This window comes from Manis javanica, chromosome 15 (genome assembly GCF_040802235.1).
Source record: "Manis javanica isolate MJ-LG chromosome 15, MJ_LKY, whole genome shotgun sequence".
Classification (NCBI taxonomy): domain Eukaryota; kingdom Metazoa; phylum Chordata; class Mammalia; order Pholidota; family Manidae; genus Manis; species Manis javanica.
In genome coordinates, this window is record NC_133170.1 from 85820631 (window position 1) to 85833531 (window position 12901).

General features: G+C 49.7%; 1 protein-coding gene across 3 annotated transcripts in view; it reads right to left on the bottom strand.

The window, feature by feature from the left end:
- Window positions 1-12901, bottom strand: part of PI4KA (phosphatidylinositol 4-kinase alpha) — a 102810-nt gene that overhangs the window by 63199 nt on the left and 26710 nt on the right. For all 3 annotated transcript variants that reach the window (XM_036993287.2, XM_036993285.2, XM_036993288.2), the window contains exons 5-14: window positions 12559-12631; window positions 11710-11969; window positions 11122-11188; window positions 8142-8290; window positions 6473-6538; window positions 4001-4097; window positions 2608-2799; window positions 2021-2121; window positions 1394-1523; window positions 300-432 (exon numbers count right to left, since the gene is read on the bottom strand). In XM_036993287.2, the coding sequence (XP_036849182.2) occupies window positions 300-432; window positions 1394-1523; window positions 2021-2121; window positions 2608-2799; window positions 4001-4097; window positions 6473-6538; window positions 8142-8290; window positions 11122-11188; window positions 11710-11969; window positions 12559-12631 (1268 nt within the window). The remainder of the gene's footprint in view (window positions 1-299; window positions 433-1393; window positions 1524-2020; window positions 2122-2607; window positions 2800-4000; window positions 4098-6472; window positions 6539-8141; window positions 8291-11121; window positions 11189-11709; window positions 11970-12558; window positions 12632-12901) is intronic.

The window sequence follows — 12901 nt, forward strand, 5'->3', positions numbered from 1 at the left end:
AAAAAAGCATAACATCTTGTTACTCTGGATGGTGGGCCAGTGGATAATCCTTATCTTCATACTTTATATATTTTATGAATTTTCCCAATTTTTTATTGTATTTATGATCAGGAGAAGAAACGCAGGAAGCTTTAAAAAAATATATGTAACAATCTTCTTTTGAGATCAAGTGAAGGTTTAGAATAATCAGAAACAAGCTATAAAAAACTACTAACATTTCTTATCTTGTAAGAATTTGTTTTGCCTGAAATCCATGCTGTCCTTCCCCGGTCACACAACCCTGTAAGCAGGCCTCTCACCTGCAGATGTTGTCGATGGCGATGTCGCGGAGCTGCTCGTACATGGAAGGCCGGCTCTGCTTTCCAGACATGACGTTCAGGGTTGCCTCAGAATGCTCATTGGTTACACTGATTTTTATGTCATTGCCAGCAACTAAAAGTAAAAATTCAAATACACATCTGGTTAAGCCTGTCACATTCCATCCCTTTATCTGTAATTCAAAATCAAAATAATAATATGCTAGTCGTTTTTATCAATCACTCTAAACATATTTGACTAAAAATGTTGGAAACTAAAGTATATGAGAACAGAAAGAATGAAACAAAATGTTTAAATCAAAAAGAAGAATATTTGCGTGATAAATATTCCTGTGAAAGTGATAAATACGTAAAACAGCAATTTCCTTAGAAATGGTTCAAAAGTCCTACTGAGCGGCCACAGGCATCCAGCCCTGAGGAGTGAAGCCTGGTCCCGTCCCCGGCGGTTACCTAGCTGACAGGCACAAAGCTGGAAGAGTCAGGGTGGGTTTGAGAGCAGGGGTCATGCAGCCGGAGAGACCCCTCCTCACTCTGGGGGCTGGGGAAGTCTTGGTCTGCCAGGACTTTGGGTTTCTCCAAGGGAGGGGATACAACGCGCACTCTTCACGGGACTGTGGGCAGGAAGAACAATGTGGCATTAAAGCCTCGGGCACGCAGCAGGTGTGCGAGGTCAGCTGCTACAGATGACCGCATTTGCTCTGAGCCTGGGTCTCTGTCTACAGAAACACAGGAACATGCTCGTGGGGTGGGAGTACCACATAAGATCATGCTCGAAGAGCTCCTGGCTGAGCACCTGGGACACGCAGGACTCCCGTTTTAGATGACCCTGGTTAAAGAAGGAGCCAGAAAGACAGTGGGACTAGAGGGGCCTTCAGGGGCGGCGGGAGTACGAGACGGGGGAGCGGGGGGTGGTTGGAACAGGGAGGCAGCTGTTAGGGAAACCCGCGAGGGAAGGCCAGGAGTGGGGTGAGTCCAAGTGCAGGGCACAGGCCCAGCCCCGGCACTGCTGCCCAGCGACAAAGCCCTGGAGGCACACCCAGAGTCGTAAAGTCCTTTCTCAAAGCCTCGACAGTTACCTGTGTGGTACTGACTGTGGCACTTATAGAGCTTCACCAGCACGGGGGATGGGACAACCAGGAAGTCCCGCAGAGATGGCATCACCGAGTGCACCACCACCGGGAACCTCTCACAGAGGCGGCCCAGACCCTGCAACAGACCATCGACACGTCACACAGCCCAGGAGGGGCCGGCCGCGCAGGCCCGAGAAGTGAGACGCCCTCCAGATACCCAAATCTGACCAGAGACGTCCAAGGCCAAAGCTCCCAAGGGCCACTTGGCCATGTGGAGTCACTGGGGTCTGTGACAAGGCGAGAGCCTCGGCAGAGCAGAGCAGGCCGTGCAGACCAACTTCAGGAGACTCACTCAGCTCTGGCTCACGCCCTCGCCCTCCACCTGCAGCCCTGGGAATGCCCGGCAGATACAAGCCAGTTTGCCCACAGAGGAGGACCTGACCTGTACCTGGCCCCCCTCACAGAAAGCCCTACCGTGCTACTGGCAGTGGACCCGTTCCAGCAGGCTCCAGTTCAAGCCCCTAAACACAACAGTGCAGTCTCTCTGCTGGTTGTGCTGGCCATAGCGCGGATGGTATGACAAGAACGTACTGCTGAAGGGCTCTGGGCCCCTTCGAGGTCAGTGAGACTGACCTGCAGACAGCAGATAAGCAGTGGCAAATGGGCAATGATGACTTTGCTGGACGTCTTAGACTGCAGCTTCTCAGACAGCTTGATGCAAAGATTTTCTGCACCTAAATTCAAAATCAGAGGGTACCAACAATTAGCAAAGGCCAATATTACAAAATACCCATTCACCAATTAATCATACAGTTTAATTCAACCCCCAGAACATACTTTTTGCAGGGTTTATTAATACCAGGAGGTTGTACTACAAAATGTTGGGAGGCAGGAGTCTTTAACCAAAGACTCATTTCTGCTCCTTTTCTGCTGTTGTGAGAACACCATCCTGCACGGCGTGTGACTGCTCTTTCTCCTCTGTCAGCCCTGAGCCCCTCGTCCCCACAGCATTCCCCGGGTCTGCTCTGCGCTTCTCACCCAGCTGCTGGCCCTAGGCAAGCACCTTCTCTCCTCCACATACAACCCTCAAGAACCAGCAGGCCACAGTGAAGGGAACACACAGGCTCTGTGGCCTTGGCCATCGCATCCTCCCATGCCCAGTTTCCTCAGCTGCAGGAAAGGACCCTGGATGTCAGGGCCCGGCAGGGGCGGATGCTCACCCTGCTCGTCCTTCACGGCCCACACCATGAGGTCCACGCAGGCTGCACTGGCCTGGCAGCGCAGCTTGAGGGGGCTCAGCTCGTTGTGGATCCGGTCCGCATCATGCAGAATCTTCTGAAGCTCCCCCTGGCTTGTGTTGAACTGCTCCAGCACAAAATCATGGATTTCCTTCACAAAGGACATGGGGAGGTCTGTGGGAAGAGAGCAGGAATTGCAGCTGGAAATAAAACTGTATCAAGATTTAGGCAGTGTCCCTACAGTATTCCCTCAATGATCCAAAAGGAGTAGCCTCGCTGCTGGAGACCGTGGTCCCAAGAACGCATGCAGAGAGGAGCCTGGAGAGGCTGCGCATGGCTGTCCTCTGCACACGTGCCTGGCACCCAGAGGACATGGTCATTTCCCGGGGAAGGGAGAGCGTTGTGTTTCAGACAGTTGATATACTAAAACCTGAATACATGAAACACATATCACTGGAACTGGTCCAATTAATAAAAAGAAATACCTCAGGGACTTTATTTTTAAAGGCTATCAGTTACCAGGTAAGGGCAAAACTGGTTACGGCCCAAAGAAGAGAATTTTCTGGCTATAGGGCTGGATCTTCAGAGCCCCCCAAGTTCGTAGCCTTTTCAAACTCTCATCCTTGGTGCCTGGACAAACCAGGAGAACCACAGGGATGGACACAAGTCAGACAGCCAGGAGGCCAGCAACGCACAGCTCAGGTCGGGAGCGGGGCTGCAAGGGCTCCGGGGTCAGGCTGAGCCAGGCCATCCCAGCCAGCCTCTTCCATGAACCTAATCCTCGCTGTGGCCACGACCACTCAGCCTTCCAGGAACTCAGAATGCAATTAAGAAAATGGCTAACTAGATCATGGAACATCTACATAACAGAGTATCATATGGTCACCAAACTTACGTTTATGAAGAATGTTCAACAACGTAAGGGAAGAGTGTAGGAAAAATGTTTTGAAAATGCACCAGAGAGACTGCAAGGAGATGCTGCGTGTGTGTGCGCGCGTGCTCACGCGCTCAACAGTGGGGGTGTTTCCTGATTATGAATGCCTCGTTTTCTTGTATTCTTAACTTTTTAAAATGTCCAAGACTGATGTGTTAAACTGCCTATATGACGAAGCCATCAGGATAATATCACACAGCCACGTCTGAAGAACACCTGGGCAAACAAACCCCCCGAAGAAGCCATCACTGGCAGTACCAGGGACACAGGATAATGGGCAGACATTTTTTTCCCTCTTATTTGTTTTTCCAAAACTTCAGTCATATGACCATATTATGCATGTTTTTAAGTGGCTCCAGCAGAAAAGAGACAGGCCTGCTGAAGCAGAACGGAACCCAGTGTCCCCATGTTCACGCGCGCGCACCAACCAACAGTCCCCACCTTTCATGTAGTACAGAGTGTCACGCAGCATCTTGAATGTGGCCACGTAGAGGGGGTCGCTGAATGCGGTGTAGTACAGATCAGCGCTGGGGTTGGCCTGGGGGGAGCAGAAGCACATGGTCACAGCACGGAGACCCTCCCCTGGCCTTTCACAGGGACCCGGGCGAGTGATCCTGTTGGTGACTCAGCACGTAAGTGGAACCGCGGTTCACCACAATCCACCCCTTGAACACTTCCATCACTCTCTCCCTCCATCTAATTATCGACAGGGCGAAAACAGCAGGCTTGTGCCATCTAGAGGGGCCTGCAGGGGACAGCTCCCTGCCCCCTGGAAAGAAGAACTGCCCTCCTCTGGCTGAAAGTCCCCACCTCTAGCTGCCTTGAAACCAAGTGGGACATGGGAAGAGCCATGGGTATTTAACCCTGTCTACCACTGAGGCGACAGACACTTCAGCCACGGCACCATCAGAATCATCTAACGTTTTATAATTAAAACTTATTTTAAATTAGTCTTTAGCAATCCAATCTAAAATACAGCACTCTCTCTTCTGGAGGAAAATTCACACGTAGTCTAATGAGTTGAACAGGACACAGTTCGTAACTTCTGCGCATTCCCAGTTAGGTAGAACGGAAAGGCACAATTTATTATGATCCTTGACAAACGTAAAAGTGACCTGCAAATACAGAGGAGGGGGATGACGAGGATGGAGAAGCCACCTGCAGTGGGGCCCGAGGCTGGGCGGGCGGGCGGGTGGGGGCCTGCGGTGTGGCCTGCCGGGGGTGTGAGCTGCGTGGAAGATGTGAGTGATGCCGGTTTCCCGTGGGCACCGAGAACACGAGCTCCGGTAAACAAAGTGCCGTGGACGGTGCTGCACAGACACCACCTCACGCAGTCCTCACAACATCCCTGAAGGGCGGCGGTGAAGCCGTGAGACTCACTGAGGCCAAGGCGACCCCGGGGTCTGACCGCGGAGTCTGGAGGAGACCCTGCAGGCAGGAGGCAGGGGAGGCACAGCAAGGCGCCTCCACTCGCCCGCTGTGTGACTAGAGTCCCTTAACCCCGTAGCCTGCCTCCCCATCTGTAAGCGGGGGTGGCTGCAGGATTCAAGCAGCGGGAGCATCAAGCCCTGCCACAGTGTGTGGCCCATCACAAACACACACTAATTGCGAGCAGTTATTGGTAATGATTATTGTATTGCAGTAATGCAGGTCAGAGCTTCAAGATTTTTTTTCTCTAAGCCACAAAACCATTTATTGAAATGGACATTTATACTAAGTCTAGATTACAAAACAAAAATACCAGAAGCAGCTCTGGTTCAGTGGGTTTCCCTATTTCTTCCCGTCCACCAGTAAGACGGGCCCTAAAGGGGATCCCCACAGAGCCTAATCCCTTCCCTCAGCACCCAGGCTGACACCCTTCACTGCAGATGGTGAGTAAGCAGACACGTCCAGCTGTTCCAACTGCCTGCCCACCCCAGGCCCGGGGCCTCCTGGTCGGCCCGGGCCAAACGTGGCCACACACTGACACAGGAAACCAAGAGGCCTCAGTGAGATGGCTAAAGCTCAGGCTGATGAGCAGAACAACAGCCTGCAAAAGGCTGACAGCAAGGGAGGACGTGTCCCACTGCAACCTAGAGACTTACAGGAACTGTGTAATGCCAAGACCTGACCCAGAGCAAACCACAGCTGCACATATGTCTGGCATCTGCAGAAAGCTCGCTGGCAGCCAGGGCAGGGCAGGACAAACCTGGCAGCTCCCTCCCTGCTTCAGCACTAAGCCCCAGGGTACCGGGCGCTGTGTATCTTCCAGTCGGGTGACAGAAAGAACAGCAAGCGATCTGGATCCAGCGCATCGCCCCAGCAGCATCAACCTGGCGGTCTCTCTGTGTCCTAATGCCCAGGAGAGGCCTGATCCACAGGTTCCCTGAGATTCTGAGACCTCCCAGCACCAACATTCAATGGTTTTCTAAATAATGCTACAGGACTCGGCCCAAACACGTCAAAGACAAAAGTGCCCTAAGTATGCACCCCTGACACTTAAAGCCCAGCCTTGCGCATGCCCAGAGAGCATGACGCATGTGTACCAAGCCTGAAGAGGTGACTGTGGGGGTGCCAAAGGCAGCGAAAGAAGAGGAGAGAGCATAGGCTTCAGGGTCAGAGGGCCCAGGCCAGAGCACAGCTCCCACGGTGGCTTTGTGACATGGGCACATTAGTCGGTCCCCTGGACCTCTGTCATTCACCCGGGAGATGGACAGACGGACTGCTCCTCAGAGGCACTGGGGGTGATGCAGGTAAGAGAGCCTGGCGCACAGCACGCCCTCACGTGGCAGTAATGTCGCTACTGGGACCAGAAAGGTGAAGCTGCAAACCCACTGCCACGCACGTCCACTCCAGCCCACACACCCTCCGTGGCCTCTTCCCACAGATGGTCACGTCAGGCTGCCCAGTGTGCAGCCCTCAGAAGGGACGCACCTCTATCACGCCGGCTACAACTGCATCCAAGGATGTGAGAACAGGCTCCTCAACGATCTTCTTCACCTGTCAGGGAAACGAGATCCAGTGAGGCCTCTGACGAACGCAGCGGGAGAATGGAACGCCGACTCCTTCCACCACAGGAGGGGGCATGACAGCAGATAAAACCACAGAACACACATGACAAGGAATCTAATGGAAATAACAGGCCAACAACATCCACATTATGGCTCCCTGTCGAACCACACATACAAAGCATCCTTAATTCTGCCATCCTTAGAACTTCTTTCCTTACCCTAGATTGGAATGATATGAAAACAGAAAAGGAATCAACTCCCCCAGATTTGGTGACATTAGATACCATTTCCATGGTGTGAAAGCATCCACACTCCAGGTATCATGGACATTTCACCCAACCCACCTCCCAGCCCCCCAGGCCACCTCCCGGCGGGTCCTGCCTCCCCGGGGCCCAGTGCGCCAGTGCTTCGGAGGCTGCCGGGGCCCAAACGGCAGCTCACACTGTAAACTTCTAATGAAGCGATTACTTCCACCCGTTCTCTGTACCAGCATTTAGCAGAGGAATGAGCCGGTCTGTCAACTGCAGAACCACCGAACAAAACTTTAAGGTTATTTTCAAAATACATAAATAATCATAAACAACATGCCAGGAAGAAATGAAAAAATGCCTAGAAAAAAGCCTGACCTTGAAAAGGTGAAATATACTGGAAAAAATAATTCACCCTAGAAGAGATCTGAAACATTCAGCCTTCAGTTGGGATTTTTGACATTTCACTAGGAAGAGCCCTTTGAGAAGATGACGGGCCGTCTAGGTTGCTATTCTGTCTGGGACACTAACAGTAAGAAGGTTAGGGGGAGTTCTCCTTCCTGATGGCAACTTCAAAAATATCCTACATTATTTAGTTATTCTGTCCTCACTTTAGTGGCTCTGTCCTCAAGTATTGCCTATGCTTTAATGTTTTCTTAAATGGTCAACCTAGAGCATCATCTCTGATTTCAATTCACACTCCCCACAGGGAGGCAGCAGCTCTCTCCCCGCAGGGAGGTATCATTCCCATTCCCTCTCGTTCAAAACAGCAGGTCCCATCTTTAGAGTCTAGCCCTGATCATGTCTTCACCCCTCCCACTCGAATCTGCCTCAAAGCATCCCAGTTCAGTGACAGCTCCAGCGTCCCTGATGAGACTCATCCACTTCACGACCCAGACAGCGGCAGCAACGCCTCCTCTGACGTCATCTCAAAGGTCATCTAAAGGTACCCAAATACACCAAAGTCGGGTTTTATACTGATCCAAACAGAGCAGCCCCTGAGAGGGAGCCAGGTGCGACAGAAACTGGACTTGGGGCCACACTCCCCGGGTTGAGCCCTGGCCCACCCTTGGCCTGTGAACTCTTGAGTATCTGACAGTGATCTCCTTGCCTCTGAAATTGGGATGTGCGGCTGCCCCCCACATGCTGCTGCAACGATTCAAAGAAAACATCCTGCACAAAGACAGTACCACTCTAGATCCTTCTTTAATCCGAAAATTTATGACTAATAAGGTGTACTTTGAAATACTTAAAAAACTAGTTTTTCTTTTAAAAAATGCAGGCTTATACCACTAGCAATTTTGCTGATTCATATACACTGTTTGTCCATCATGTTCTACTTACCAGATTTAAAAGTTCTCGAAGCATTTCTAGTGGAATACTGAACTCCTTACAGGCGATGCCATTGAAAAGGGGAGAAACGGAGAAGCTGGAACTGATGGTGGAGAAGTAGTAGTCAGGCTCCAGGGCGCCCCCGTCAGGTGGGTAGGAGACTGACCGGGAATAAACCAGAGAGTCAACACGGAGACAGCCACCCAGCACGCGTCCTCCAGCTGATTCTCTCCATAACCAACAAAGGTGTGGATGCTGTTTTTGTGTATATTCTATTTCCTTGTTTTTTAATTAAGAATTAAAGGCTGGATTGCAAATCCTTGGAGAGTGATGCCTCTCACGGGGGTGTTTCAGGTCAAAGCTCAGATTAACTATGTCCTAGTATCTTCAACCCCCACAATGTAACTTACATGTAGGAAGAAAAAAAAAGGGTTACACTTTTTTGAAGGTTGAAAGATGTGAAAGCTTGAGGCCCACAGGACCCCAAAGATATTTTAAGACCATAATTAAAACAAAAATGCACAGTATTAGAAGTTTCAAAATCAGAACAAAAAGAGTCAATCATCCAATGCTTATTAATAAATATGAACCCGAAGGCATACAACTGCTTGAAAATCTATTATTAAAAATCTTTGATAAAGGACTACAACGGACAAATATATTTGTCTGTAATATTTTCAAATTAAATAGTGACAGACAACACCGACCTATAAAGAACCAAACATTAAGTCTGAGGAGTCTCTCAGGCACCGGAGCATGGCAAAACGGGAATGGCATCCGTCCCGACTGAGCCAAAGCTGGCACGAAGTTCTACGATGCGGTGACACACAGCTCGCCTGACTAAGTGCTGGGGGGTTTTAGGGCAGCAAACTGGCAACGTGCGACAGAGGGCATGGGCAGCACCAGGAAGAGGGGCTGAGATGCAGAGGCCAGCAGGATCAATGGCCACTGAACAGGGGAGTGACTGAGGAAAGAGGGAGGGAACAGACAAAGCTGGTGCAAGGGAGGAGGTGGGGAAGGTATATGACTGTGTATATGACTGTGTGCATGTGTATGAAGTATGTGTGACTAAATATATATATGTGTGTATATAAAACAGAGTATTATTCAGCCTTAAGAAAGGAGATTATCACTGTTTGTGACATGGATGAACCCGGACGACACTACACTGTCCGTGAACTAAGCCAGTCACAGGAAGAAAAGGATTCATGATCTCACTTACATGTGGACTCTTAAAAAAAAGTCAAATACATAGAAGCAGACAGCTGAGCAGTGGTTCCCAGGGGGCAGGGAGGTGGGGAAAGTGGGAAGGGGTTGGTCACAGGGCACGAAGCTGCAGTAACGTAGGGTGCCTAGGTCTAGAGCTCTCCTGCACAGCATGATGACTGTCTAGTACTCAAAGTTTGCTAAGAGAGTAGATTCAGGGCGCTCCCACCACACAAAAGAAAAAAATGGTAACCATGGCAGGAGATGGGCTGTGGAAATCATTTCACCACGTGTGCGTGTGACACACCATCATGTTATATGGTACATCATGTTAAGTACACAGAAGTTTATTTCTTTAATTTTTTTAAAAAGGAAAAGGCAAGTTTGTGATCAGAGGGTATCTCCAGAGAGACACCATGAAATAAGGACAAAGTCCTGCGTGACTGAGTCAGTGTGCAGTGGACACAGATGGAGGCAAAAGACGAGGACTGCAGAGCCAAGGATCTAAGATTTGGGGTTTATGCAAGGGGAGCCACGGAAAGTTTTTAGGCAGGAAATTAAGTAATCAGATTTGTGCTTTTAAGAATTCTTTAAAAATAGTCTTACAGTGCTACTGAAGAGGGTCTGGAAAGAGAGGAAACACTGACTGCTAGAAAAGTCAGAGTGAAACAGGAGGCACTGGAGGCAAAAAGGAAGGAGCAGCTGAGATTCCTGCCTGTCTCGTCAAGAATGTGCCCTCTGGAGAGCACGAAAATGATCTGTGGAGCTCGCCACCGAGGCAGAGAGGTTAGTACAGAGCAGCTCAGCCTGTATCTGCTGAATGAACATAGGAAGCTTGCACAGCCAGCCAACCCCTGAATGCACCCCAATCTGGGCACTCCCTGGAAGTGCTCAAAGATGTTCACCAGGGAAGAGAAGCCTCCCAGGGCATGCCAAGGCTGTCCTCCCATGCCCTGAGGGCAGGCAGGTGGCTAAAGGGTTGTTTAAAGCCTACGGGTTCTCTCTGGAAGATAGGACTTTGCAGGGGCGAGCTTGGCCTCCACATTCTGAGGCACACACAGCCTGTAACATGTTATCTTCTCACATAACCAAGAGCCCTGTATACAAAGCTGCCCACCCTTATTTGAGTTCAGATACCCGCTCCTTATTTTTTTAAAAATTCCCCTCACACCTTTCAAGATTCTCAAGAAATGCTCTGAGTAATTAGCAGCATCCAAAAATGGAACAGATGGCATTACAAGGCAAGGAATTCTCGTATCCCCACATCCTATGACTTAGACCAAGCCTTACTTCCCTCAAAGATAAGATGGAGGATATTTTAACACGTGCCTGATACTGCACAGGGCTGTCATATGAATCAATTCAGTAAATCACGGGAACGTGCTTTGTGAACCACAGAGCTCTACAGAAAGTACTACTTCTATCATTACTATATTCTTTAATATTATTTACATACTTAATGACCTTTAGGAAAAAGTAGAACACAAGAGGACACGTTGTTCCTTCTTGGACTGAACCCCAGTGCTTTCCTAGCTAAACAGACTCAGATTCTAACGGCAGGCATATGGCATGGGTGAAGAAAACTGTTATTTTCTTCACTTTTATCCATGTCTGAAATATTTTAAAATTAAATTTTAACAAGTTTAAGCAAAAATAGAAAATGTTTTCTAGAAGCTTGACACTAGATGCGTCACAGCAGAGCATTAGCATCGTTAACATTACACGTTACTGTGAACTTGCTCTCCACACGCTAGGACAATATCCTTGGCAGAAAGGTGAAGCCCACCTTCAAGGTAGTGAAAGGCAGATCCTCCAGGGGAGCTGGGAGGGGGCATCCCACGTTCCGGGCTGACCTGAAACACACGATCACGTTACAGATCAGAAAAGGCCAGTTAAACTGCACTCAGGCTCACCTTAGACAAGGTTCTCTCTGCCAGCCCAGAATTGTACTTCAAGTCCTGGTTCAAGCCTCACCTCCTCCCTGAAGCCCACAGTAGCTCTGGGTGCTCTCTGCTATATCCCATATCACAAAATTCTTCGTGTCTAGCCATACAGGTTATAGCTGATTACTCAGACGAATTATTCTTAGCATTTCATGTCTTCATCTTTTCTCCATGAGTCAATTGTACTTCTTAAAGGCACCAACTGCCTCCCACTCTGAACAGAGTTTGGCTAGGAAACAAATACTTCATGACTAGGAGATGAAATCAGTCCTAATCTTAAAAAGGCCAAAGCAAACCTTTGCATTAGGGAGAGTTCTTGCGAGAATCTTATGTTTTGTGAGTTTCCTCAAACTATAAACAAGTGCGGTTTTCTTCAAATGAGCACCTAACAGGAGCCTGTCCCCTGTGCCCTCCCTGGAGCACAGCCCCACCTGCGAGATGCTGGACACGCTGCTGGTCTTCCTCTTCAGGGTGCCCTCCTGACACACCGTCAGCAGGTTGCTGGGCAGGATGGAGCGGAAGTCGTTGAAGGAGCGCCGTCGCACGCCTTCGAGCTCCGCCGGGACTCGGAGGGAATGTGGGGGGACTTTGGGAAAGAGTTTTGAAAGGAGAGACTCCTCTGTGTTGCTGTATCGCCCAAACGCTCGGGAGATGCCAATGAGGCATGGGATGGCGTGTTTGCAGAGGTATTCTAGAAGACAAAGTGAGAGGGTTCCAGCAGCAGCAAGTTACCTGGGACAGAGCCGTGCTGCAGTAGCGTCGACACCGGCTCCCATCCCACAACCCACCCGCTAACAAAGCTGAAGCATCAGAACAAGCCACATCAACAGGGCGACCCCAAGGGCCAACAACAGCCACAACTTCACACGCAGCTGCTCCCTCTGGGAGGTCGGTCTACTGCTGGCACACCCAAATCCATAACACAGCCATGTCACGTCATCAGGCACCTTTACTATCCTTAAACAATATATTTATTCCTCCTAAGATCACATTGGTAGCCTTGCACTAGAGGAAAAATGACCTTTGGAAAACAGACATGTCCTAGGTGAAGTGAGGGGGGCCCAGCGGGTACAGTGACCTGTCCAGGGTCACACAGCATTCAGGGAGGAGACCCTTGTGGCCTCCTGGCTAACACACAATAAAGGCAACCTAATACAAGCAGGTTTTCAACCATCAGGTACATAGATAATGAAGAGCAGAAAAGAAGACTAGGAAAGAAGGCAAGGGGAAAAATAATCACAAAACCTTTAAAAAAAAAATCCTTGGGTAGATAACCATACCTTTTTCTTGAATCTCCAAGGCCTGGCACATTCCTAAAAGGACATGCAAAACCTGCAAAAGTGCCTCTAAAATCTGTCCAAGGAAACAGAAAAAACAACTTATAAACAGGATCAGATAAACACCACAAAATTCATTAAGAAATAGGAGGAGCTTTAGACATCATCTTGTCCAACCCCATGACAGCTCTGCTGTGTGGCCAAGAAGCTGACCTCCGAGAGCAGAGGCCTCCCCTCCCCGCACTGGTCCAGGGCTGCTCCTAACTCTGGACCAACATTGTCCTCCTGGGGCTTGTGCCCACACGCCCTTGGGGCCACTCCTTCCTCCATATTCTGGAAACAGGTG